Raw genomic sequence first — 23,308 nt, 5'->3', positions numbered from 1 at the left:
CTCCCAAGCCCGCTCTGCTCTGCCTTCCCCATTCTCCTGGTGGCTTAGTGTGAAGATCGCGATGTCATCCTTGACCTGTCACCGCTCACTCCCAACCACCTGAGACTCCTGTTGGCTCTCCCTTCACCTGTCTCCAGACTCCCAACCCTCCCACCTGAGTGCAACCCACATCACCTCTCGTGTGAATTACCCTCCCAGCCCAGCAGGCCCTGGCTTCCCCCTTGCTGCCAGCGGTCCAGATCCCCAGGGCAGCTGCAGGGGTCCTCTTGAAACATGCCCCATGATGAGCCATCTCTATTCACAGCCCTCTAATCATGACTTGCCATCTCAGTGTGAAAGCCAGAGTCCTTACGATGTCCCTTCGGCTGCGCCCTCTGGCTCCTCGTCCCCTCTGACGGCTCCTGCTCTAGCCGAGCTGACCTCCTGCGTGTCCATCAGTCTGGGCATTTGCACCTTCTGTCCTCTGCTTCAGAGGCTCTTTCTTTCCCCAGAATCCGCATGTTCTCCCCTCCAGCAAGTCCTTGCTTAAATGTCACCAGTCATGAGGACTTCTCTGCTCCCCTTTCTAAACCTATAGCTCCCCTCTCCCCACATTGCCTATTTCCCCCTTCACCCTTTAGTTTTTTGCTAAAGTACTTAATCACCTTCTAATATATAATTTACTTACCTTCTTGGTTTATCGTTCAGTCTCCCCACTATAATATAAGCTCCATGAAAGGGATTTCTTTTTTGGGGGGGAGGTGTATTTATTGCTATATCCCAGGGCCCAGAACAGTTCTAGCACAGACTAGTTGCTCAGGAAACATTTATCACATTATTCAATGGAAATATATCCTACTTAGGATACCCGATGAGGTAGCTAAAGCAACCTAATGTAAATGCTAAATATCATTGACTTCCTATGTTTTATCTCAAAATGTAAATTTTATATTTTACTTCATGATCTATGTTTCTTTATTATGGCAACAATGTTTAAATTACTTAGCATTAGATGAAATGGAAACTTCAGGAAGATTCCCCTGGGTTATTCTATGGTCTTGATACTTAGAATAATGACCATGTAGCTTAAACTATCAAGAAAACAAAACTCTCGTTTGTGCAGTGTTATTGCAAAGCAGCAGAATAGAATAACTACATTTTAAACTTCCAGCTCCTTAGTTAACTTAAAATTGTAGTTTTTCATTTTATCATGTTCCCATCCCCAGCTGTGGAAGCCTTTGCTGCTTGGAGAACGGATACCGCTAGGGAAAGGTATTTATGAAAGGGGCATGGATCATAATCATTCTTCTAAAGGAGGAAACTGAGAGTTAGATTGTACTTTTTAAAAAAAGATATGGGATGTTTTCAGGTTTAAAAAGTACAGAAACATTTAAAATTGTATTGATGTAAATACATGTATTTTTTTTAAAAATTAAAGAAAGCCAGGTTGGATTTCTACCTTTGCCCCTTCGGGATCGTGGTCAAATTATTTAATCCCTGGAGACTAACATTCCCTTTCCTATAAAACAGGGATGATGAGCTAAGCTCTTGGGGTTCTTGTGCCCTGGGTAGCCCTGGCACACAGCATCTCAGGACATATTAAATCCTTCCCTGTCTCTCTGCATGCCCATCTACTTGAGGTATCAAAACTTTTCAATTCCTGTAAATTATGAAATTTAAACTATACGTACTAATGCTATTCTTTTTTTTTTCCTGAAAGTTTCTGTAAAGTTACTAGCTAAAATCTTATCAGGTTTATTTTGAATAATGTATGATTTATGGAAAAGTTCAGCAGTGATTGGTTTAATTTTACCTTCAGGCCCAAGAACAACTTATATTGTGGCTTTAAGACATAGACTTATAGAAATGAAGGCTTCAATCAGGCTCCAAGCCGAATGGAAGGAAAATAGTTGCACATTTATGAGGGTGAGGAAAGCCCCTGTTTAATAAATGAGGGGAGAAATGTGTGGTTTAAGCCTGTTCATTTTTTGACTTAAATGGAACAGTATATAATGAAGAAATACTTTGCTAAGAATAACCTGGTACAATGACCACGGTATATTTTGTTCACAGAACATGACTGAGGTTTAGGAGTGCGATGCCTGCTTCTGATTTACTGAAGCACGTGCCTTACAGACATGTCTCCGAGTCAGTGAGAAGCCATGTGGTTATAGCCTGGGATTCCGATGCATGGTCTGCTGTTTTCATCTTGGTGGTGTTTGGGAGGTGCCTACCCATGTCTGAACTCGCTTGTTGTGGAATGGCTCATGTTCCTAAAAGTTAAAAAAGAGAGGTTATTTAAAAGTCATGCAAACCATTTTGAATCCCAAGTTACAAAAGAGGGTTATTTAAAAGTCATGCTAACCATTTTGAATCTTGTGCATCTTTGGTTCCAGCCGTCACCAAAGCAGTATAAGGTCTGTAGAGACCAGGCTGTTGGCCAAATTGTGGATGAGACTTGAAGTACACTTGGGAGAAAATGCAGAGTGGGACTCAACATTTGATATATATATTTTTTAAGGTCAGCGATTTTTTTTTTAATAAATTTTTATTTATTTAATTTATTTAGTTTTGGCTGTGTTGGGTCTCGTTGCTGCGCGTGGGCTTTCTCTAGTTGCAGCGAGCTGGGGCTACTCTTCATTGCGGTGCACAGTCTTCTCATTGTGGTGGGTTCTCTTGTTGCGGAGCATGGGCTCTAGGCACACGAGCTTCAGTAGTTGTGGCACGTGGGCTCGGTAGTTGTGGCTCTTGAGCGCAGGCTCAGTAGTTGTGGCGCATGGGTTTAGTTGCTCTGCGGCATGTAGGATCTTCCCGGACCAGGGCTCGAACCTGTGTCCCCTGCATTGGCAGGCGGATTCTTAACCACTGTGCCACCAGGGAAGTCCCAACATTTGATACTTAAAAAAAAAAAAAAAAAAAAAAAAAAAAAAAATCCATGCTACTGTGCTAGAAAGAGCAGGGATGAAAATGTATGAGATGCATTTTGATAATTTTTGAAAGAAAAATAAAAAAGTTTTATCTTTACACGGATGGTTTTATCTTAGACTATGTTAGTTCTGTAATTTTTATTGAAAAGTTGATTTTTAAAAAACCCCTGAAATATTTTCAGTTTCTGTGATGGCTCAGAGGTAGCTGGGCCTCTCAACTCACTGACATTCCAGAAACATACCAGTAATATTTGTGGGACTGTTGGTCTCACCACGTCTCTCATAAACTCAGTGCTGTTAAAGTTGTTGTAAACTCGCTTATTGATTCTACAAATGTTTCCTGTTAATCATTGCTCCCCCTTCCTACACAAGCTGATAAGCCCCTCTGGGGAAGGGATCAGATCATATATCACTCTTGTTTCTCTCCCGTGCCCAGCACACGGGTGGATGTATAGGCGGGTCTGCGGAAATTCAAGTTGAGTTGGTGAGTGGAACTCCTATTTCACATCAGTTCCCAAGTTTCTGCGAACACTAAGGACATTTTCTTCTTTTGCCCACACTGCCTCCCACATTGGGCTTCAAGCTACTGATTACTGTGGACTCCTTCCCAGATGGTGTCCCAGAGTGTCCCTAGGAGATGGCTCATGTGTGGTGCTCCTGGGACAGTGGGGAGGGCGTGAAGCTGATGGGCAGGGACAGGCAAGGTCTCCCCCAGCCTCCTCTCCCTCATCCCTCCTTCCCCTCTTACCTCTTCCTCCTCATCTCTCTCAACGTTATCCCTGACACTTGTGCTCAGCCCCTGCTGCCCTTGTCACCTTTCCTGAACAAGCTGGGGGCTTTCTCTGCTTAGTTCACTTGTTGATTCAGTCACTAACGGATTCAGCAAGTGGTCCTGGAGCGCCCGTGTCTTTGGATGTGCCATTTTCTATTCCTTGGAATGTCCTTTTCTTTCTTCATCTAGCAGAATCTCACACATCCTCAAGACTCTGTTCTTTTCTTTCTTCATCTAGCAGAATCTCACACATCCTCAAGACTCTGTTCTTTGGCTGACTTCTTTTTTACTTCATAGGAAGGGTCTGAATGTCCAGTGAAAGTTTCTCTTAATCTGTAGCCTGCCGGAGGGTGAGGACATCACATGTGGTGCCCAGAACTGCACACCAATAGCGGAGAGTCCTTTTCTCTCTCGCTTTTCTTCTCTCTACCTGAAGTGTTTGCCTTGGGTGATAATTTTTTGGATGTTTCAAGACTCTCTAGACTTGGGTTGTCCTTGGGTTTTATTAGAATGGATGTGCCATTCTGATGAAACTGCTACTTGCGGTTTTATAAATCATTGTTTTCAAGTTCTTTTTTCAGACCATTACTCAAGGAGATATAATTTTACTTCACCACCCAGTATACAGGCAAACATACAAGCACACAAAAAAATGTAATGTCATAGAACAATTTTTACCATTATTGGGATACAATTCTCTATTTTCTATTTTATTACAGTCTCTGCTCCATTCCTATTCTATTCTATTCTATTCCTTTGAAAATACTGGTATTAAATCATTAAATGAATTTCATGAGCCAACAGTACATCATGAACCCTTGGACAAACACTTCTGTAAGCAATGCTGCAGATGTTAAAGTTTTTTTTTTATGAAAACAGGTGTGAGTGCTGAGACCCTGCTTGCGAGAAATTGGCTTACTAAGGTGATGAACTATGCAAAAAGCTGGGCTATTGTCTCTGTGGAATTTATTGCTTTTCCCCTGCTGAATACCAGCCATGCTTGTCGACTGAGGTCCTGTTAGGCATCCCTTGCTGCAGATTGGTTTGTCTTTTCATCTGTTAATATGCATTTGGAAGGAATCCTGCTGAATTGAAATAGACCCAATGGGGCTCCACAATGGACGCTTAGCTTTTGAGGCCCTTAGCAGCAGCCCGCTTTCTGCCCACTTTATTTGTAAGGGTTTCTCTCCCTCAGCACTATTCCTATGGAGACCATATGTTCCTTTCTCCTGCCTCTTCATACAAATTGGGTTCAAGTTTTCTTATGAATTTGGAGTGCGCTTCCTTGAGGCAAGATGGGAGAAGCAGGTTCTGGCTGTATTTACAGAGTTTGTTAGTAAGTTTGGGTCCTTGACAGAGTTTGAATGCTTTGGTTTTAGGTTTTTCGGCATATTTGTTCTTGTATTTTAGTGTTTGTAATGAGACAGGCAGTAACATTTTAAGGCAGGGTTTCTCAGCCTCAACACTAATGACGTATGGAGTCAAGTAATTATTTATTGTGGGGACTGTCCTGTGCGTTGTAAGATGATTAGCAGTATCTCTGAACTCTACCTGCTCGGTGCCAGTGCCCCAGCATGACAACCAAAAATGTTTCTAGATATTGCCAAATGTCCCCTGGGGACCAAGATCGCCGTGGCTGAGATTGGCCAGTTGTTCAGTGAACACTTAGGTTACATTTCTACACTTTCTAGCATGTAATAATACAAGTACATGGTTTGTGTCATTGTTTCTGTTGACATTTGACACGTGTGGCAAATTAGATAGTTTTATATGCTGTAATTATTGGGGAATTGATCAAAATCAAAATCAGTGCTAACAATGGAACTTGGAAAGTTCCAAATTTATATATATAAACATATGTAATATTTAATGTACTGATTAATAGTTAATAAAATGAAACAGCAGACTGTTATAAGATCTGATATCATAGTACACCAAGTTAAATTTATCACTAGAAATTAATAATAGTACTGTATATTTATGTTTCACAGTTTTTTAGGTGGTTTCACATATATTTCCACACTCGATTCTCTATCCATGAGGTAGGTAGGACAGATACTTTTATCCTCAAGTTGCAAATGGAGAAAAAGAGATTCAGAAAGCATAAGTAGTTCGACCTGAAACTCACATGCTATTTAAGAGCTGGAAGCAGGTCTTAAACCCAAGTTCTGTGACACAAACCAGACAAGGATTCTGAGATTTGTCTCCTTAATGAGTGAAGCTCCCCTCAGCCTCCCACCCCTAAGTAAAGGGGACCAAGTAGATATTGTTATGATTAATGGTTAGTCCTTTTCTTATCTTTTTTTCCAGCTCTTATCACTATCTGAAATGTTTGTCTTGTCCAATGATGAGGCTCCTCTTTCAGTATAAAAATCTTTCTAAAATTGCGTGAGAAGCCTTGTTGATATCTTGTTGAGCTCCCCTTAACTGCCTCGCCAAGCCGTAAGTCTGGCTTTTGTTCCGTGTCCCCACGCCTCCGTTCTGCTTGCCATCACCGGTCAGCCCCCAGCCCTCCTCACAGCCCCATCTGCCCTGCTCGGTTCGTCTCTGATTTCCCTGTAGTTGCTCCATCTGGGCGGCCGGCACAGGCGGAGACCAAGCAGAGTTGGAGGATTTTAGTTTCCTTTGCTCTGAACTCTATACTACGTGGAAGCAGAGAATTTGGCAATCTGACACATCAGTTCAAGCCCAAGCCCAAGGCAAGTGAAGAAAAGGTAAATCTTGAATTTCCTCCTAAAAGATTCCTGCTGTGAGATTCAGTAGGTCACAGTGGCTGCTGGGATTCTGATGACGTTATTTGTGGAATTCCTCCACATTGCTGGACATTTCTGGGGTGGTAATTGATTGCAATTTTAAAAAGTTTAAATTAAGAGTTTGGGATTAACATATGCACAGTACTATATATAAAATAGATAACAAGGATCTACTGTACAGCACAGGGAACTATACTCAATATTTTGTAATAAAGTATAAGGGAAAAGAATCTGAAAAAGAATGTATATGTGAGATATATATATACATATAAATACATATATATATAACTGAATCATATGTATATGAATCACTTTGCTGTACACCTGAAACTAACACAACATTGTAAATCAACTATACTTCAATTTAAAAAAAAAAAAAGGAAAAAACATCCATTCTTGTTTGTGATTTTAGCTTAAAAAGCTACATAGCATATTCATAAGATTGGGGATTGGAAGGGAATGTAAAAAACAAAAGACAAGGGTTGTTTTTAGGTTCAGGAGATTGTGATCAATTTTTAAAAATTCCAATATTTTATTATTATTATTCAATAAATAAAAAATAATTGTAAAAAAAGTGTATACACAGCATAGAATATTTGTGAAGTACACAGAGTCTTAGCACCCTTTCATTTATTCTTGAGTAACGTCACTTAAATTTTCTCTGGGTCAACTGTGGGCCTTGTTGTACATTAGTGTACCTGATATGTATTAATTACTGCAGGTTAGTGTACCCAATGTGCATGCTTTTTTCTATTGGGGGCTTTTAGCTATTTCTTTTCTTTTTAAAAAATTTCACAGGAAATCTGTCATTTTGATATTGTCAGCCTGCTTTCTATCAATAAAATTTTTTTTTTAACTTGACTACCATAAAATTCCCTTAGTAAAAGAGTTCAGAGAGTCAGGGTTGCAGAAAACCTGACCTGTTTATTCTCTTGCTTTCAGACAAAAAATCACAGCTGAAGCATGACAGATAAATAGCAGTTCAATTTGCCAAACTCCTCAGGGACAGATCTAAAGTTTCCCTCAGAGATTACCTTTCTCTGTCAATAAATTCCTCATAAATATTAGATAAATTCTTCTTGCTGCAGTTTAAGGCTGTTTTCCTTTTGTGGGATTGATTGACTAGGGATGTTGAACAGCTGGTCAGCACCGTGCACATGTCACATTGCACGTTGTATCCGCCTCTCGGCTTTTCTCCAGGCAGTACTGTGTTAATTATTGAGACATCGCCTCATGGATTAATAACATCAGTCTTTCAGCCAGATCCTGTTGGGATGATTCCTGCTCTTGGTTTGTGCCCAGATCAACCTTCTAACAGGTGAAGTTGCTTTCATTCAATTCAACAGGTGTTTATTAAATGCTTCTGTGAGCCCCGAAGTTGCAGGCCTTATGGACAGCGCCTCAGAAAGGACAGGGTTCAGGGCTATGTGTTTTAAAATAGGACATGAAATTTAAAATTAAGCTATTTAACTTCAAAAGGAGTAAGACAAGTTGAGGTTACAATCTGCTGCTGGGGCATAAACTTCCAACCCTGAGCCATTCTGCGCCTTTGAACCCCTGTCTTTGTGTGTCCTTGAGCGGCTGACCCAGCGGGACCCTCTCTCAGTGGCAGCTTTATGCCGCTGGGTTGGGGGCCTCGAGCCAGTGCTGTGTGAGCTCGTCTTTGGGCACGTGATCCTGGGATCAGAAGGGCCTGACAAAGAGCCACCCAGGAGACTTTCACCTGTGGGTCATCACCAGACCTTGGTCTTGATGAAAGTACACAAGCACAAAGGCTCACGCCCATCAGCTTATTGTGTGAGGTCTCAGACCCGGCAGCTGGGAGCTTCTCTGGCCACTTTTAGTTCCTATGTTAAAAGAGTGTAGCTGAGAAAAGACAGACAACTCAGGTTTTGAAGTTTCAAAAGGTGGGGTTCTTGTGTTCTAGCTCCCGTGTCAGAGGTATCACGGGGGCCACTTTTTAGTGGCAGCTCAACCAGTGGCTCTCCTGCCTTTCAGACGTTTGGGAGAGCTGCTCACGGGAAGGTGTGGTCAGTAATGTAGTAGGTACCATTTCAGACCTAGTTAGTTAGAGGCTGGCCTCAGTCTTTATAAAGACTGTTAGATCTCCTGCTGATGCCTAAGTGGGAAATCTTTGACATTTAAAATTTTTTTTTGTCAATTTAAAATGTCTGTGTGTGGATTGTCCCAGATAGGCTTGTGTCTTTGGCCTCATTGGACGTACTTAGGTCCCGTGCCAGTGCTTCACGAACTTTAAAAGTCACCATCGAACCCTCCAAAGAAGCTATACAAGTGGCTAATAAACCATGAAAAAATGCTCAACATCACTAATCATTAGGGAAATGCAAATCAAAACCACAGTAAGATATCATCTCATACTGTAGGATGGCCACTATATAAAACAAACAAATAGAAAATCACAAGTATTGGTGAAGATGTAAAGAAATTAGAAGTCTGTGAACTGTTGGTGGGAATGTAAAATGGTGCCGCTGCTATGGAAAACAGTATGGTGGCGCCTTGAAAAATGAAAAATAGGATTACCATATGATCCAGCAATTCCATTTCTGGGTATATACCCAAAGGAAGTAAAAGCAGAGTATTGAAGAGATATTTGTATACCTGTGTTCATAGCAGCATTATTCACAACGGCCAAGAGGTAGAAAGCGGTCTCTAGGTATCCATTTACAGATGAATGGATAAACAAATTGTGTACACATACAATGGAATATTATTCAGCCTTAAAAAGGAAGGAAATTCTGATGCATGCTGCAACACAGATGAGCCTCGAAGACGTTATGCTAAATGAAATAAGCCAGTCACAAACAACAAATCCTGTGTGATTCCGCTTACATAATGTACCTAGAGCTATCAAATTCATAGAGACAGAAAACAGAATGGTTGTTACAAGGGGCTGGGGAGATGGGGGAGAGGGTGAGGTGGGGAGTTGTTTAATGTACGGAGATTTAGTTTTGCGAGATGAAAAGCATTCTGGAGATGGATTGCATAATGATGTGAACGTGTTTCGCATTACTGTCTGTACACTTGAAATTGGTTCAGATGGTAAATGTTACATGTGTTGTACCACAATTACAAATAAAATTTTTTTTAAGAGGAAAAAAGTCACTAGTGGCCCCTCACTGCTCTGCTCGCTCTGTCTGTGGCAGAAATAAAGGCTTTGTGTCCGGCAGTGAGCACAGCCAGATGGCAGCACCCCAAGTCCCCCCTCTTTCCCTCAAAGGTGGGCTTCCTGCCTGTAGCCTTGCGCAGTGAGACCCAAAAAGGTGCTGGGGAAAACCTTTTCATCTCATCGACTGGGTCCGCCTCTCTGACACGCATTATTTTAGCCAAGGGCTGTTTCCCTGTGACTCTACATTTTGGGTTGTGTTTTTGCTGCTTCGTCAAATGGGGAACAGGGACCCGTTCTTGCCACACCAGGACGATGCTTCTACGAGTTGTTTTCCTAGCCGTGGTGACAGATGAGCCATGACTCAGGGCAGCACTTTCACCTGCTCTCCCCTGAAACAAAGGCGTACATTTGAATGCAGACTGTGTGGAGTGAAAGGCCTTTGCAAGGTGGGGGGGGGGAGGGGTGGGGAAGGGGTGGGGGGAGGGGTTGGTCCTGGCTTCCTTCACATCTTCCAAACAACCCCGATGGATCGCGCCGCTCACAGACATTCCATTTATTATTTTGACAGGGATTCTGGGCACCTGTTGTTTCTTCAGGTAATTTACATGAAACCTTCGTTTAATGGGTGTAAAATGCTTGACAGAGTTTACTCCTATTTCTGTTTTTCAGGATCATTTCATGGACTCACTCCTCTCACTTGCTAACCATGCTGCCTCACTCCCAGGGCCCTATCAAGTCGACTGACCATTAATCTCCCTCAACGCACAAACCAGACTGCAGTAAGTCCTGCTCCTGGGAGCTGCGGTTCATGTCTAGTTGCAAGACTGTGATTTAGGGGATTAGTAAAGGTTTAATTATTTGTTCCCATTATTTGCGTTTTAAACTGTGTTTGATAATTGCCACCAAAGAAACATCAGCCCTTTTGAATTTTGTGGCTGTACATTCTTAGGAACAAAAGAGTTAAAATGAAAAACCTACTACATACATGTGGAAACATGACTGGAAGCATCACCTCCAACTTGCCTCAAACAGTGGTATACTGGTTAGAATAAAAAACTGAGGGTGGGGTGCGGGGGGAGGTTTGGATCAAGTTTCACCTTGAATTTGGCTTAACTAATAGACTCCTTAAGCAAATTGGGGTTTTAAAGGGAATTGAAAGAATCTAACAGTTTTTTTTCTTTTATTTTTTTAATTTTTTTTAAATTGCTTTACAATGGTATGTTAGTTTCTGCTTTATTAACAAAGTGAATCAGCTATACATACACATATATCCCCATATCCCCTCCCTCTTGCGTCTCCCTCCCACCCTCCCTATCCCACCCCTCTAGGTGGTCACAAAGCACCGAGCTCATCTCCCTGTGCTATGCGGCTGCTTCCCACTAGCTATCTATTTTACATTTGGTAGTGTATATATGTCCATGCCACTCTCTCACTTCGTCCCAGCTTACCCTTCCCCCTCTCCGGTCCTCAAGTCCAATCTCTACGTCTGCGTCTTTATTCCTGTCCTGCCCGTAGGTTCTTCAGAACATTTTTTTTTTTTTAGAGTCCATATATATGTGTTAGCATACAGTATTTGTTTTTCTCTTTCTGACTTACTTCACTCTGTATGACAGACTCTAGGTCCATCCACCTCACTACAAATAACTCAATATCATTTCTTTTTATGGCTGAGTAATATTCCATTGTATATATGTGCCACATCTTCTTTATCCATTCATCTGTTGATGGACACTTAGGTTGCTTCCATGTCCTGGCTATTGTAAATAGAGCTGCAGTGAACATTGTGGTACATGACTCTTTTTGAATTATGGATTTCTCAGGGTATATGCCCAGTAGTGGGATTGCTGGGTCGTATGGTAGCTCTATTTTTAGTTTTTTAAGGAACCTCCATACTGTTCTCCATAGTGGTTGTATTAATTTACATTCCCACCAACAGTGCAAGAGGGTTCCCTTTTCTCCACACCCTCTCCAGCATTTATTGTTTGTAGACTTTTTGATGATGGTCATTCTGACTGGTGTGAGGTGATACCTCACTGTAGTTTTGATTTGCATTTCTCTAATGATTAGTGATGTTGAGCATCCTTTCATGTGTTTGTTGGCAATCTGTATATCTTCTTTGGAGAAATGTCTGCTTAGGTCCTCTGCCCATTTTTGGATTGGGTTGTTTGTTTTTTTTGATATTGAGCTGCATGAGCTGCTTGTATATTTTGGAGATTAATCCTTACTCAGTTGCTTCGTTGGCAAATAGTTTCTCCCATTCTAAGGGTTGTCTTTTCGTCTTGTTTATAGTTTCTTTTGCTGTGCAAAAGTTTTAAGTTTTATTAGGTCCCATTTGTTTATTTGTGTTTTTATTTCCATTTCTCTAGGAAGTGGGTCAAAAAGGATCTTGCTGTGATTTATGTCAAAGAGTGTTCTGCCTATGTTTTCCTCTAAGAGTTTGATAGTGTCTGGCTTTACATTTAGGTCTTTAATCCATTTTGAGTTTATTTTTGTGTATGGTGTTAGGGAGTGTTCTAATTTCATTCTTTTACATGTAGCTGTCCAGTTTTCCCAGTACCACTTATTGAAGAGGCTGTCTTTTCTCCAATGTCTATTCTTGCCTCCTTTATCAAAGATAAAGTGACCATAGGTGCATGGGTTTATCTCTGGGCTTTCTATCCTGTTCCATTGATCTATATTTCTGTTTCTGTGCCAGTACCAGTACTGTCTTGATTACTGTAGCTTTGTAGTATAGTCTGAAGTCAGGGAGTCTGATTCCTCCAACTCCATTTTTTGTTCTCAAGATTGCTTTGGCTATTCAGGGTCTTTTGTGTTTCCATACAAATTGTGAAATTTTTTCTTCTAGTTCTGTGAAAAATGCCATTGGTTGCTTGATAGGGATTGCATTGAATCTGTAGATTGCTTTGGGTAGTATGGTCATTTTCACAATGTTGATTCTTCCAATCCAAGAACATGGTATATCTCTCCATCTGTTTGTATCATCTTTAATTTCTTTAATCAGTCTCTTATAGTTTTCTGTATACAGGTCTTTTGTCTTCTTAGGTAGGTCTATTCCTAGGTATTTTATTCTTTTTTGTTGCAATGGTAAATGGGAGTGTTCCCTTAATTTCTCTTTCAGATTTTTCACCATTAGTGTATAGGAATGCAAGAGATTTCTGTGCATTAATTTTGTATCCTGCAACTTTACCAGATTCATTGATTAGCTCTAGTAGTTTTCTGGTAGCATCTTTAGGATTCTCTATGTACAGTATCATGTCATCTGCAAACAGTTACAGTTTTACTTCTTTCTGATTTGGATTCCTTTTGTTTCTTTTTCTTCTCTGATTGCTGTGGCTAAAACTTCCAAAACTACGTTGAATCATAGTGGTGAGAGTGGGGTTTTTTTCTTTTAATACTCACATTCTAACAAGTCAGCTTCAGACTTTTTTCTATTATCAGGTTCTAAAGTGAGAACCCTTAAAGTCTTTAGAAAAGCTCTAGAGATGTTTCATTAAAATGTTTTTCTGTCCCAAATGAGAGCTTGTATTTTCCTCCCCTTTTTTCCATCTCAGTTTAGTTGTTGAGAACTTCTACTCCTTATCCTTTTCGATATCCTACTCTGTGTGGTACATGAAAGCTCCAACATAGTATGGTACCCAGAGTCATGTTATTACAAATGTGATCATTTTTCAGCAGTAATCACTTATACTGGGGTATGGTATGAGCTCTTCCAGTAGCTTATATATAATGAAAATATATCTGTGTGGTCACTGAAAAATCATTACATTGGAGTGACAGAGTAAAGATATTTTCCCCTCATTTTTCTCTTCAAGAATCATTGGTTCAAAACCTCCCAATACCAAGCCTATAGGAGGTCTCTGCCTTAAGCTGATTCCTATGCCTGTTCAGTTTCTGAATTAACATCAGACAACAGATTGTGTGCTTGAAATCACTAGCACAGGAGCGGGCAGTACTGTTTATCTGGCTGATGACCTGAATTTTAGGAGGAGAACCAGTTCCGTAAGTCACTCTTGTCCCTACGTCTCTGAGTTGTGTCAGGTTCAGAAAGAAGTTGCTTGGTTCCTTTGTCATGTGAAGAACGTATTTTTAGAAAGTTCTGTCATAGTGGAAGGTAATTTAGGTCGTGACTCTTACTGCTGCTACTGTTCTTAATTTAGGTTAAAATGGGGAACTCCGAGAGTCAGTACACCCTTCAAGGATCTAAAAATCATAGCAATACTCTTACTGGTGCTAAGCAAAAGCCTTGCTCCCTGAAAATCCGTGGCCTTCATGCAAAGGATGACAAGTCATTGCACGGATGGGGTCACGGAAGCAGCGGAGCCGGGTACAAGTCCAGGTCGCTGGCCCGAAGCTGCCTTTCTCACTTCAAGAGCAATCAGCCTTATGCATCCCGACCGGGTGGCCCCTCGTGCAAAGTCTCCAAAGGCAGTGCCTACTCCAAGCACAGGACAAATGCCTCGGGATCGGATTTCCAGGGCAACGATGCTGCTTTCTCCCCCGAGAACGGCTTCCACTACGTCGGGCACCCACCGGCGGATAACCACGCGGCCTCGAGGGACTGCAATGGGCATCTTCTCAACTGCTACGGCAGGGACGAGAGCGTCGCGTCCACCCCTCCCGGCGAGGACCGCAAGAGCCCCAGGGTGCTTATCAAGACGCTGGGCAAGCTGGACGGCTGCCTCCGGGTGGAATTCCACAGCGGCGGCCCGCACAGCGCCGCGGCCCCGGGGGCCTCGGGCGGCCCCGTGCAGCTGCTGCGCTACTCGGCCGGCTCCCCGCCCAGCCCGCGCGCCTCCCCCGCCGCCGCCGCGCGCCCGCGCTCCAGCAAGGGCAGCTCGCTCAGCTCCGAGTCCTCCTGGTACGACTCGCCCTGGGGCCCGGCCGGCGAGGTCAGCGAGGCCGAGGGCTCCTTCGCGGCGCCCGGCACACCGGAGCCCGAGCCCGAGCCCGGCCTCCACGCCGGCTTCCCGCCCAGGGACGCTCCAAAGCCTTTCAGCCAAAGCGCCTCCCTCTCGTCCCTCCGGGAACCCTACCCGGACGCCACCCTGGGGAGCCTGGGCCCCGCGGCCCTGCGGCTCTCCGACGACTACATGGGCCCGCGCGCCAGCCTCAGCGCCCGCGTCTCCTTCGCCTCCGACATGGACGTGCCGGCCCGCGTGGAGCGCGGGGAGCCCGGGCAGTTCGCATCCTTCACCCTGCCCTGCCGCAAGTCCAGGGCCCTGGGCGAGGAGCCGTCCAAGAAGGACACCCTGAAATCCAGGATGCGCCGCATCAGCGACTGGACGGGAAGCCTCTCCAGAAAGAAAAGAAGACTCCAGGTGAGTCAGGCTTGGAGCGCCAGGAAAGGTGCTCTTCGGTTTTCTATGTGCAAAATGGGGAAGTTAGCAGTAGCTACTGCAGAGCGTGTCCTGAGGCTTAAATGAGCTCGTGAGAGGGAGGAGTTTAGCCTAAGACATGGCACATCTTGTTTGCAGGGGGGTGTGTGTGTGTGTGTGTGTGTGTGTGTGTGTGTGTTTTCTTGTTTTCCTTTTGCTTCAGATGTGCATTTTCACTCTTAACCCTCGACTTCAGTCTCCTGGATTCTGTCCAGTCTCGTCTCCCGGACTCTGGTATGAACCCCACAGGCCGCATCCCAAGACCTGGCCAAACGGTTCTTAGAAAGGACAGTGTTGGAGAGACTTCCCCAATGAATTGGTTATCTGAGTATTTTGCTAGAGCTCATTTTTAAAGCCTAAATAGAAAGGAAGAGAGAGAGAGATCGTTGTCATTTTTGGATGAGTAGCCTTGCTGAGCTCGATATTACTTTGGAGAAATTAAAATTCCTGTTGTTCAGTTGGTACATCGGGAGAAAAAATGTGGGTGATCTATCTATATGTATAATCTCACCATCTCCTCATGGGAGCAGCTAACAGTTTTGAAAACATCTTGACCTAAGTACATGGAATAGCAAAAGTATGATGATGTTGAGAAAATAAGAATCATGATGACAGTAATCCTTGTAATGGCATATCAAGTTTGAACGGGGGAAACAAAATGACTTTGACATCAGGAAGGAAAGTAATAGTTTGCCTTCTTAGGTAACGAGATTTCTAGGTTTTCAGTTGCTTGCTCTTTGTTTGTTTTTACTTTTAATTATTTATAGAAGGGAGAAGGTGTTTTTTTTTTTTTTAAACTCAATATAAGTCAGATTGTTAAAGGAAATTTGAATGACCAGTTTGTCTCTAGTAGAATTGCATTTAAACCATCCTAGATAGATATATACTTATAAAATTACATAGAGCTTTAGGGATAGAAAATAACTTCCCTGAGCAGATTGTTTCAGATCTATAAAATTTACCATTAGTTATTTCCTTCTTATGTATAAGGTCCATGCCCCCCTGCCCCCAAATTGTACTTTGTGCCCTTTTCTTCTCCTCCTCTACACAGAGACGAAGAATAGATGATTGTTGTCCTATTACAGAACTCTTCATACCCCTGAATGTAGTCATTTGCTCCCTCCTTACTTGTTACTTCTTCATGCTAAACTGCTAAGTGCTGTAGTAGAGATTTCTTTGACCTTTTTTTCTCAGCTGCCATTTCCCAAACAACTGACAGCAGTCAAGCATAATTGGAGAGAGAGCTCCTACTTTCTGGGGAGCCGCAGTCCCACACAGACAGCTTTCCCGTCTGTTTGATGCAAGTGTTGTGTTGTCGACTAGTGTTCAGCTCTCATCTGCTGCGGCCCTTAAGCCTGTTCCTCCACATCTCTTATTTGCATGTTTCTCATCTGTGCTTGTGGCCTGGCTTACGCCCGGCTCTGCTGTATCTCATTCCGTTTCCATTCAGGTCCAAAGCAGACCCTTTGCCACTGTGAATTGACCACATGCTGCCCCATGCGGGACCTTGCTGCCCAGCCACCCTGGGAAGTGAACCTCCTTCAAGTCTGTATCATCCAAAGATTTAACTGGATGATCTGTAAGCCTGTGAAGTTAAGAACAGACTGGTTACAATCAAAGAATCTGAATTTGAAAGCTAGAAAGGACTCCCCCTCATTTTAAAATGAAGAAACTAATGTTCAAGGAGTTTGAAGACACATGGCTCGTTAGGGGAGAAGCCAGGGCCAAAGCCACTTCTGCTAAAGCTCAAAGGTGTGCCTTTTCCACCTAGCCACATGGCCAAGGTACTGTTGATAGCCACTAGTAATTACTAGTTACTGAATATTAAGATAATAAACTATCTTGTAGTTTTGAAAAGTGGCCTATGAAGGCAGCTTTTGAGTTTTGCTTGTGTCAGATTTTGATAATTTATAAAGGTGAGCAAAATGTACTTTTTTGGTAAGTATGCCACTTCCATTGGCTATGCCTTTGCTTTTTTGTTTTTTGTTTTTTTTGTTTTGTTTGGCTGCACCATGCAGCTTCTGGGATCTCAGTTCCCTGACCAGGGATTGAACCCGAGTCACCGGGCCACCAGGGAACTCTGGCCTTTGTTTTTCTTTTACAATTGAACGTGAAGACAAAGCTTGGATCCTTAAAAAATGTAGTCAGTGCATAGGAGCAAAGTTTGTGACAGTATACTAGAGTAAGGACCAAATGCTTATCCTCTTACACACACAGACTTTTGTATGCCAGCAGGGCTTAGCCTTGGAAAATCTTCCTATGATGGGTAGACATATTTGTTTTGACTTTTTAGAAAAAAGTGATGTAAAAAGAGCAGTTCTTTTTTTTATAGGGCTTTCAACCACTCGGAGAGTTAGGGCCTGAAAGCAGATTAATCAGTGGAAAAACTTACATAGCTGAGAAAGAATATCACACTATTCAAAGCTAGAGGGAGGGGGAGGGAACACACATGTGCTGGAGAAGAGCATGTGTTTGATGCTGGTAAACTATTCATATTAATGCAGCTTTGCTGAGACCTGTGAGGCCTTGCTCCTGTCCTGGGTAGACTTTCCATTCTTTCAGTCAGGGTGGGCTAGCTTATGCGGAGGTAACAAAAAGCCCTCAATTCTCTGAGGTTTAGCACAAGCAAAGTCTATGTCTCATTGAAGCTGCATTGTTCTCTGGTCTGCATTGTTCCTCTCTGGTACCCCAGGTCCACAGAGCAGTTACCATCTGGCACACTGCAAGCCTCTGTGGCAGAGGGAGAAAAAACCGTGTGTTGGCTTTTGAAGCGCCCACTCAGGGGTGACACATTTCACTTCTGTTTGCATTTATTGGCCAAAGCAAGTCACATGGCCTTGCCTAACTCCAAGGGAGGGGTGTGGGGAGTAGGGAATGGTCCTGCCGTGTACCCTAGGGGAGGACCAGATATATTTGAGGGGTAGCAGTGACTACTACTGCAGAGTTTCTTACAGAGGAGATTCAGGACACAGAGACTCCGGCTTTCTGACCATCTTAATTTTAGGCTGTCACTGCCCTTTGAGGGCTACATAGTCACAGGGAATTCCTGCAGAGGACCAGTGGCCGTTACTGTGAAAAGGACAATAGCATATGAAGAATGACGTGGTAAGTTTGGTACTTTTTCCTAGAGAGTGAGGAATAGTGATAAGAGTTTTTCTTTAGCTCCAAAGGAATTTAGTGACATCTCTTGAATTCCTCTCTACTCTCTGCTATAATGCTCTTGTCATCGTTATGTTATCCATTGTTTACGATTATCCAGTAGGGGTGGAAATGGAAATCAGACTTCTTTATGTACATGTCTAGCATAGCACCTTAGTTTTACACCCATAACGCAGTGATCAGGAAATCCAGCTGAGACTATTTAGGAACTGTCCTCCCTCCCTCCCTCCCTCCCTTCCTTCCTTCCTTCCTTCCTTCCTTCCTATTAGCCTGAAAATGAGTCACTAGCTATTAGGATTCTAGATAGGATGCTTTACAAATTTATTAGAGACCAGGAAAGTTCATGTCTGTGTATAAGAATCAGTTATGGATGCTAAAATGCGATCTCTCTCATTTGTCAAGGAGGAAATTTTGTCTTGCTTTGCTCCAGTTGAACATTTAAAAGTTAGCGCTGTGACTTAAGTCTCCCTCTTATGAGAAACCATGTCAGGAGTGCTAACAGGTTACACTTAAGGTTGCCACTTGATGCCTTTCTCTGGCAGGGCTCCGCTTGGTTTGAAACACCCCATTATAGCTCTAGCTGGGTACCAGAGGCAATCCCAGTGTTTTGGGGCTGTGAGTCAGAGAGTCCTATTTATAGCTGAAATAATGTCAATACTAGCTAAATGAGAAGTATTCCTTCATCTCCTAAGAACTTTTGAAGAGCAACAAAGTGACAATTGAAAAGGAAAAAAAAATCTTAATCTATTTTGAAAGTTTCCTGTCCAAGTGACTCACTGCAGCTGGCTTATTTGCTCTGTTCTTGCATAAGCATCAGTGTATAAATAAATCTGACTATGGGGCATAGTATAAACAGAGCGGAAGGTAATATTTTCATTAGTAATAGCTATGTTTGTTGGGGCTCAGTTGCTTGTAGCCCTTGGGTATTTAGAAGCACTTTTCTATTGATGATTTTCCTGCAAAAGATGGCAACTAATTGCGACTTGATTTCTGGATGAAGTTTCTGAAAAGAAAACCCCTCCACACAGGGGAATATTCAAAATAAGGTCTTTAGTCAATGGTCCTTGATCCTGTTTTCCCTCCTTTTTATTTTAATGGAGAAGGAAAACCCGCTAGCCTCTGAGTAGATGAGTAGCGTCTCTCTGCAGAGTTGCCTTAATCTAAGCTGTAAGTTTGCAATGTCAGTGTCTTTTAAGTCATAAATTAGCTCACTTTCTGCTGAAAAATTTCCTTACTGCTATTGACCAGTGAATGGCCTCTATGCAAGTTATTCTTCTTGAATGTCTAGACTTCTAATCTAGACGTGAGAGGAAACCTTTGTGTTTTCATCTCTGTACACGGCCAATTCACCGTTCAGTGCATGTTGTCCTCAGGGGGGCAGCGGTTATTAGAATAAATATTAATTTTATTTAGAACTGCCTGTGTCTGATTTTGTGGCAGAATAAATATTAAAGAATCATGCTTTGGTATTCCCAGTGCTTAAAATAAAATAGGTGTTCAAATAAAACAATGTGAATGAATTAATAGTACATTCCTTTCATGAAAGAATTCCCAAAGTAAAAAATATTTGTTACGAAGTAAAAGCTACAGTTGCTAACCACTACCCTTTGTGGATAAGGAACCCCAGGTGCGTGGTTTTCACTATCCAAAGAAGGAAACTACGATGCTAGAGATCTCAATCTCTAGACCTTGGAAGGGGGTGAGAAGCTGAGACACTGTTCACTGTGGGGAGAGGAAGAAAAGTTTGTATGAAACCACACCCTCCTTGATCCTGGAACTAGTGCTTTTCTAATTTAGCTTAAAAATGATCCAGAAGAAAAACAAGACTGTAAGAACATGAACTCTTTCCCGGAAGATACTGATTCACAATTAGCAAAGAAGTATCAGTCCAGAAATCTTCGCTAGTGTGTTTTGAATATACTAGTTCATTTTTTGATGGTAACTGTAGGTTAGATTTAGGATAGTCAGGGTTATTTGGTCTACATTTTTTAAGCATTGATTCCACGGGCTATACGTTGGGTTGAGCAATACTGTTTCTATAATTCTTTCTGATTTGCAGACTTGATGATTAAAGATGCATTAAAAAAAAAAAAGAATCTTGCTTTGCAGCAGTAGTATTAGCAAACCACACTATTAACACGTATGCCGTATTGGGGAAGGAGTGCTTTGGTCATATGTAACCTCTGATGGGTGGTTATCTATGTTGCTCACAGGAGCCGAGATCCAAGGAGGGCAGTGACTACTTTGACAGTCGCTCGGATGGGCTGAATGTGGACATGCAGGGGCCCTCCCAGGCATCTGCATCCCTGTGGTCAGGGGGCTCGGCTCAGATCCTGTCCCACAGAAGCGAATCTGCTCACGCGATCGGCAGCGATCCGCTCCAACAGAACATTTACGAGAATTTCATGCGAGAGCTGGAAATGAGCAGGACCAACACGGAGAACCTCGAAACGTCCTCAGAGACCGCCGAATCCAGCAGCGATTCGCTCAGCTCTTTGGAACAACTGGACCTGCTCTTTGAGAAGGAACAGGGGGTGGTGCGCAAAGCCGGCTGGCTCTTCTTCAAACCCCTCGTCACTCTGCAGAAGGAAAGGAAGCTGGAGCTGGTGGCTCGGAGGAAATGGAAACAGTACTGGGTGACACTTAAAGGTAAGTGATCGTCACCACCCAGAGAGCCCCTGGGGTCCTTTCCTCCGCTGTCTTCTTTCCTAGGAAGTGTCAGTGAGTGCAGTGTTGACCTGAGTTCATGTGAAGGCATCTGATCCAGAATCTACCAGCCTGCTTTCCTACAAATACCTTCTCAAACCTGTATAATATGGCTCACTTAACATTCGTATACATTATTCATTCTCATAAGTAATGATTGAATTTAATAACTATTGCTCATTATTTTATAGTTATTTCTGTACCATTCTTTAATACTTTTCCTGCATCTGGGGGGGTGGGAGGGGAGCCCAAAATAAGTTACCAAACGTAGTTTAGTTATTTGGAATATAGATCATGAATTTCTGTGCATGTTCAAAACTCCAAAGAGGTATCCTTCCCAGCTTGTACAACTAAGAATTTCATCTGCATTATTTGATTTGTGTCACCTTGCCTTTATGAACTGAGTCTTAATTGTCGTCACCAACAAATGCTTTTTCTTTTTCTTTTTTTGATGCAGAGGAAATAGGAGAAAGCATTTGCTTTGTTAAATCGATCAAGTTTTCTCACAAGCATTGCCATTTAAAAATTATAATCACCTCGCTCATTGTGCATGGATAGATTATTTGAAGTGATCTAAGGCTCTGAGTCAGCATCATGTTGATTTATACAGATGTGAGCACAGAGCAGCCCCACAGCCTCTGGCATTTCTTCACAGCTGTCCTGTGACTCATTGTCAGCGGAACCTGGTGTGGTGCGCGAAGTCAAACCTCATTAGCGGCCACGACCCTTCCTTGTCATGGGAGAAGGCAGAAACAGAAATCACATCTGCACACAGCGAGTGTGAAAGGCCCGGAGCTGTCTGCGGCGCTCCCCATATTTAGAAATTGTGAGCCTTGGGGAGCTGGCATCAATTGATAATTACCCAGAAGCCCCTCTGGGAAAGGTGCACCCGTGAAGGCATCTCATCTCCTTCCCCTAGCAAACTGGAGGGTTTATAAAACCCAACACCCAGCATCCCACACGGATGCAGTCCTCTTTTCCAGCTTCTGGATTTGGATCCTTATGATACCTTGTGGCTGAGGAAGGCAAAGCGCTTACCCAGTTTGGGTGTACTGGGGAGGCGGGGTTTTCTACTGGATGACGGAAGAGATTTGGAAGGTTGGAATTATGGGTCAAATCCAGCAAGATAACATTTTGAAGGGATAAGTGATGCTTTAAGGTTTAATAATCAAAGAGCTACCCAAGTACAGGATAGGGAGGTATAGCCGCAAAGTATTACAAGTGAAAAAGAGTTGAGGGTTTGATTGGCAGGCCATTCAGAATGGGTTTCTGCCGTGATGAGGCTAAAATGAAAGTAAATATGATTTAAAGAGCACACATGGTTGTTGGCTACATCATTAGAGGTGTCATGTCGTCTGCAGCTCCATCATTCCCCCCTGCCTCTGCCCTGGTCAGAGTTGGCCGTTTCTCTCCTCAGGGGCAGGATATTGCAGGAGACTTGTTCATAGACGAGCCAGTGGGTCTTGTAAAAGTTCCAGCTGAAGAGGGGAGTGAAAAATGTCCCCTCAGGGGAATGAGCGTCTGGAATTGTTTGTGAGTCAAAGCCTGAAGCTGCATCCCATTCGTGCGGTATTTAGAATGGGTGCACTGTATTCTAGAATGTGTCATGCATAGGATGTGTCAGTCTTGTAGAAGAGACACTGAATTTATTCTGGTTCATCTGAGGTTGGGATAGGACTAATAACTGAAGACAAGCTGATTGTGAATTAATGTAAAAAATACAACAGAAAAAAAAAAATCAAACCCACTGCCTTCCTGAGTTCCCTGCTACTGGAGACATTTGTGCAACGCCAGAGTGTTGCAGGCTTCCTGGGGGAAGTTCAGGCAGGGATCACTTAAGTTTGGAAGAGGGCGTCTCCAAGACCCTGTCTTCCATCCTGGCAGCTAGCCGGGGAACTTCTGGTTGCTGACTTCGGGGGCAGGGATGGTCCTGACTTGTCTCTGACGATTGTAAGATCCACAGTCCTTCCTGGGCCCTTGCTGGTTAAACACTTGAAGACCCATGGATAAAGGGTGCTTTGTAGGGGTAAAGCACACATCCCTTTGTTTCTTTTGCAGCCAAGGAAAGGCATGGGATAGAGATGTTTTTTTCCCAGCATAACCTTTTCCATGTGGTTTTCTACACCTCTTTCCTCTGGGAATTCAATATGTTGAATTCAACTTTCTTGGCTTAGAATCCAAGTTGTAATATTTGGACTTAACTATTTGGTTTAATCGTAGTTAAAAACATATATGTGTATATATATACACACACATACATTTAAGCAGAATTTTTAAATTATCCTTGGAGTTTCTATGTAACTAAAGTAGAGACATTGTTTTTCAGAGACAGCGGCTATCAGCCAACCATCTGGTTGCCCACCTACATTGAATGTATAGGTATGCTAAGGGCGCAAATGTTTTTTAGGGTTCGGAGGATGTAATAAATTTTTAACAAGGGTAATTCTGCTTTCCATCTGTATTTTCCAATGAGTGGATTTTCGTGCGGTTCACAGGGAACTTCCTGGGCA

General features: G+C 42.8%; 1 protein-coding gene across 1 annotated transcript in view; it reads left to right on the top strand.

Annotated features, from left to right (window-relative positions):
- The window catches only part of TIAM2 (TIAM Rac1 associated GEF 2), a 236,727-nt gene that overhangs the window by 117,291 nt on the left and 96,128 nt on the right, over positions 1-23,308 (top strand). Inside the window, exons 3-5 of the mRNA XM_082404547.1 lie at positions 10,228-10,337; positions 13,716-14,876; positions 20,306-20,741. Coding sequence (XP_082260673.1) covers positions 13,722-14,876; positions 20,306-20,741 — 1,591 coding nt within the window. The 5' untranslated portion in view covers positions 10,228-10,337; positions 13,716-13,721. The remainder of the gene's footprint in view (positions 1-10,227; positions 10,338-13,715; positions 14,877-20,305; positions 20,742-23,308) is intronic.

This window comes from Balaenoptera borealis (genome assembly GCF_965194805.1).
Source record: "Balaenoptera borealis genome assembly, chromosome: 9".
Taxonomy (NCBI): domain Eukaryota; kingdom Metazoa; phylum Chordata; class Mammalia; order Artiodactyla; family Balaenopteridae; genus Balaenoptera; species Balaenoptera borealis.
The sequence above is the reverse complement of the archived record's forward strand: the minus strand, read 5'-3'. Positions and strand labels throughout refer to the sequence as shown.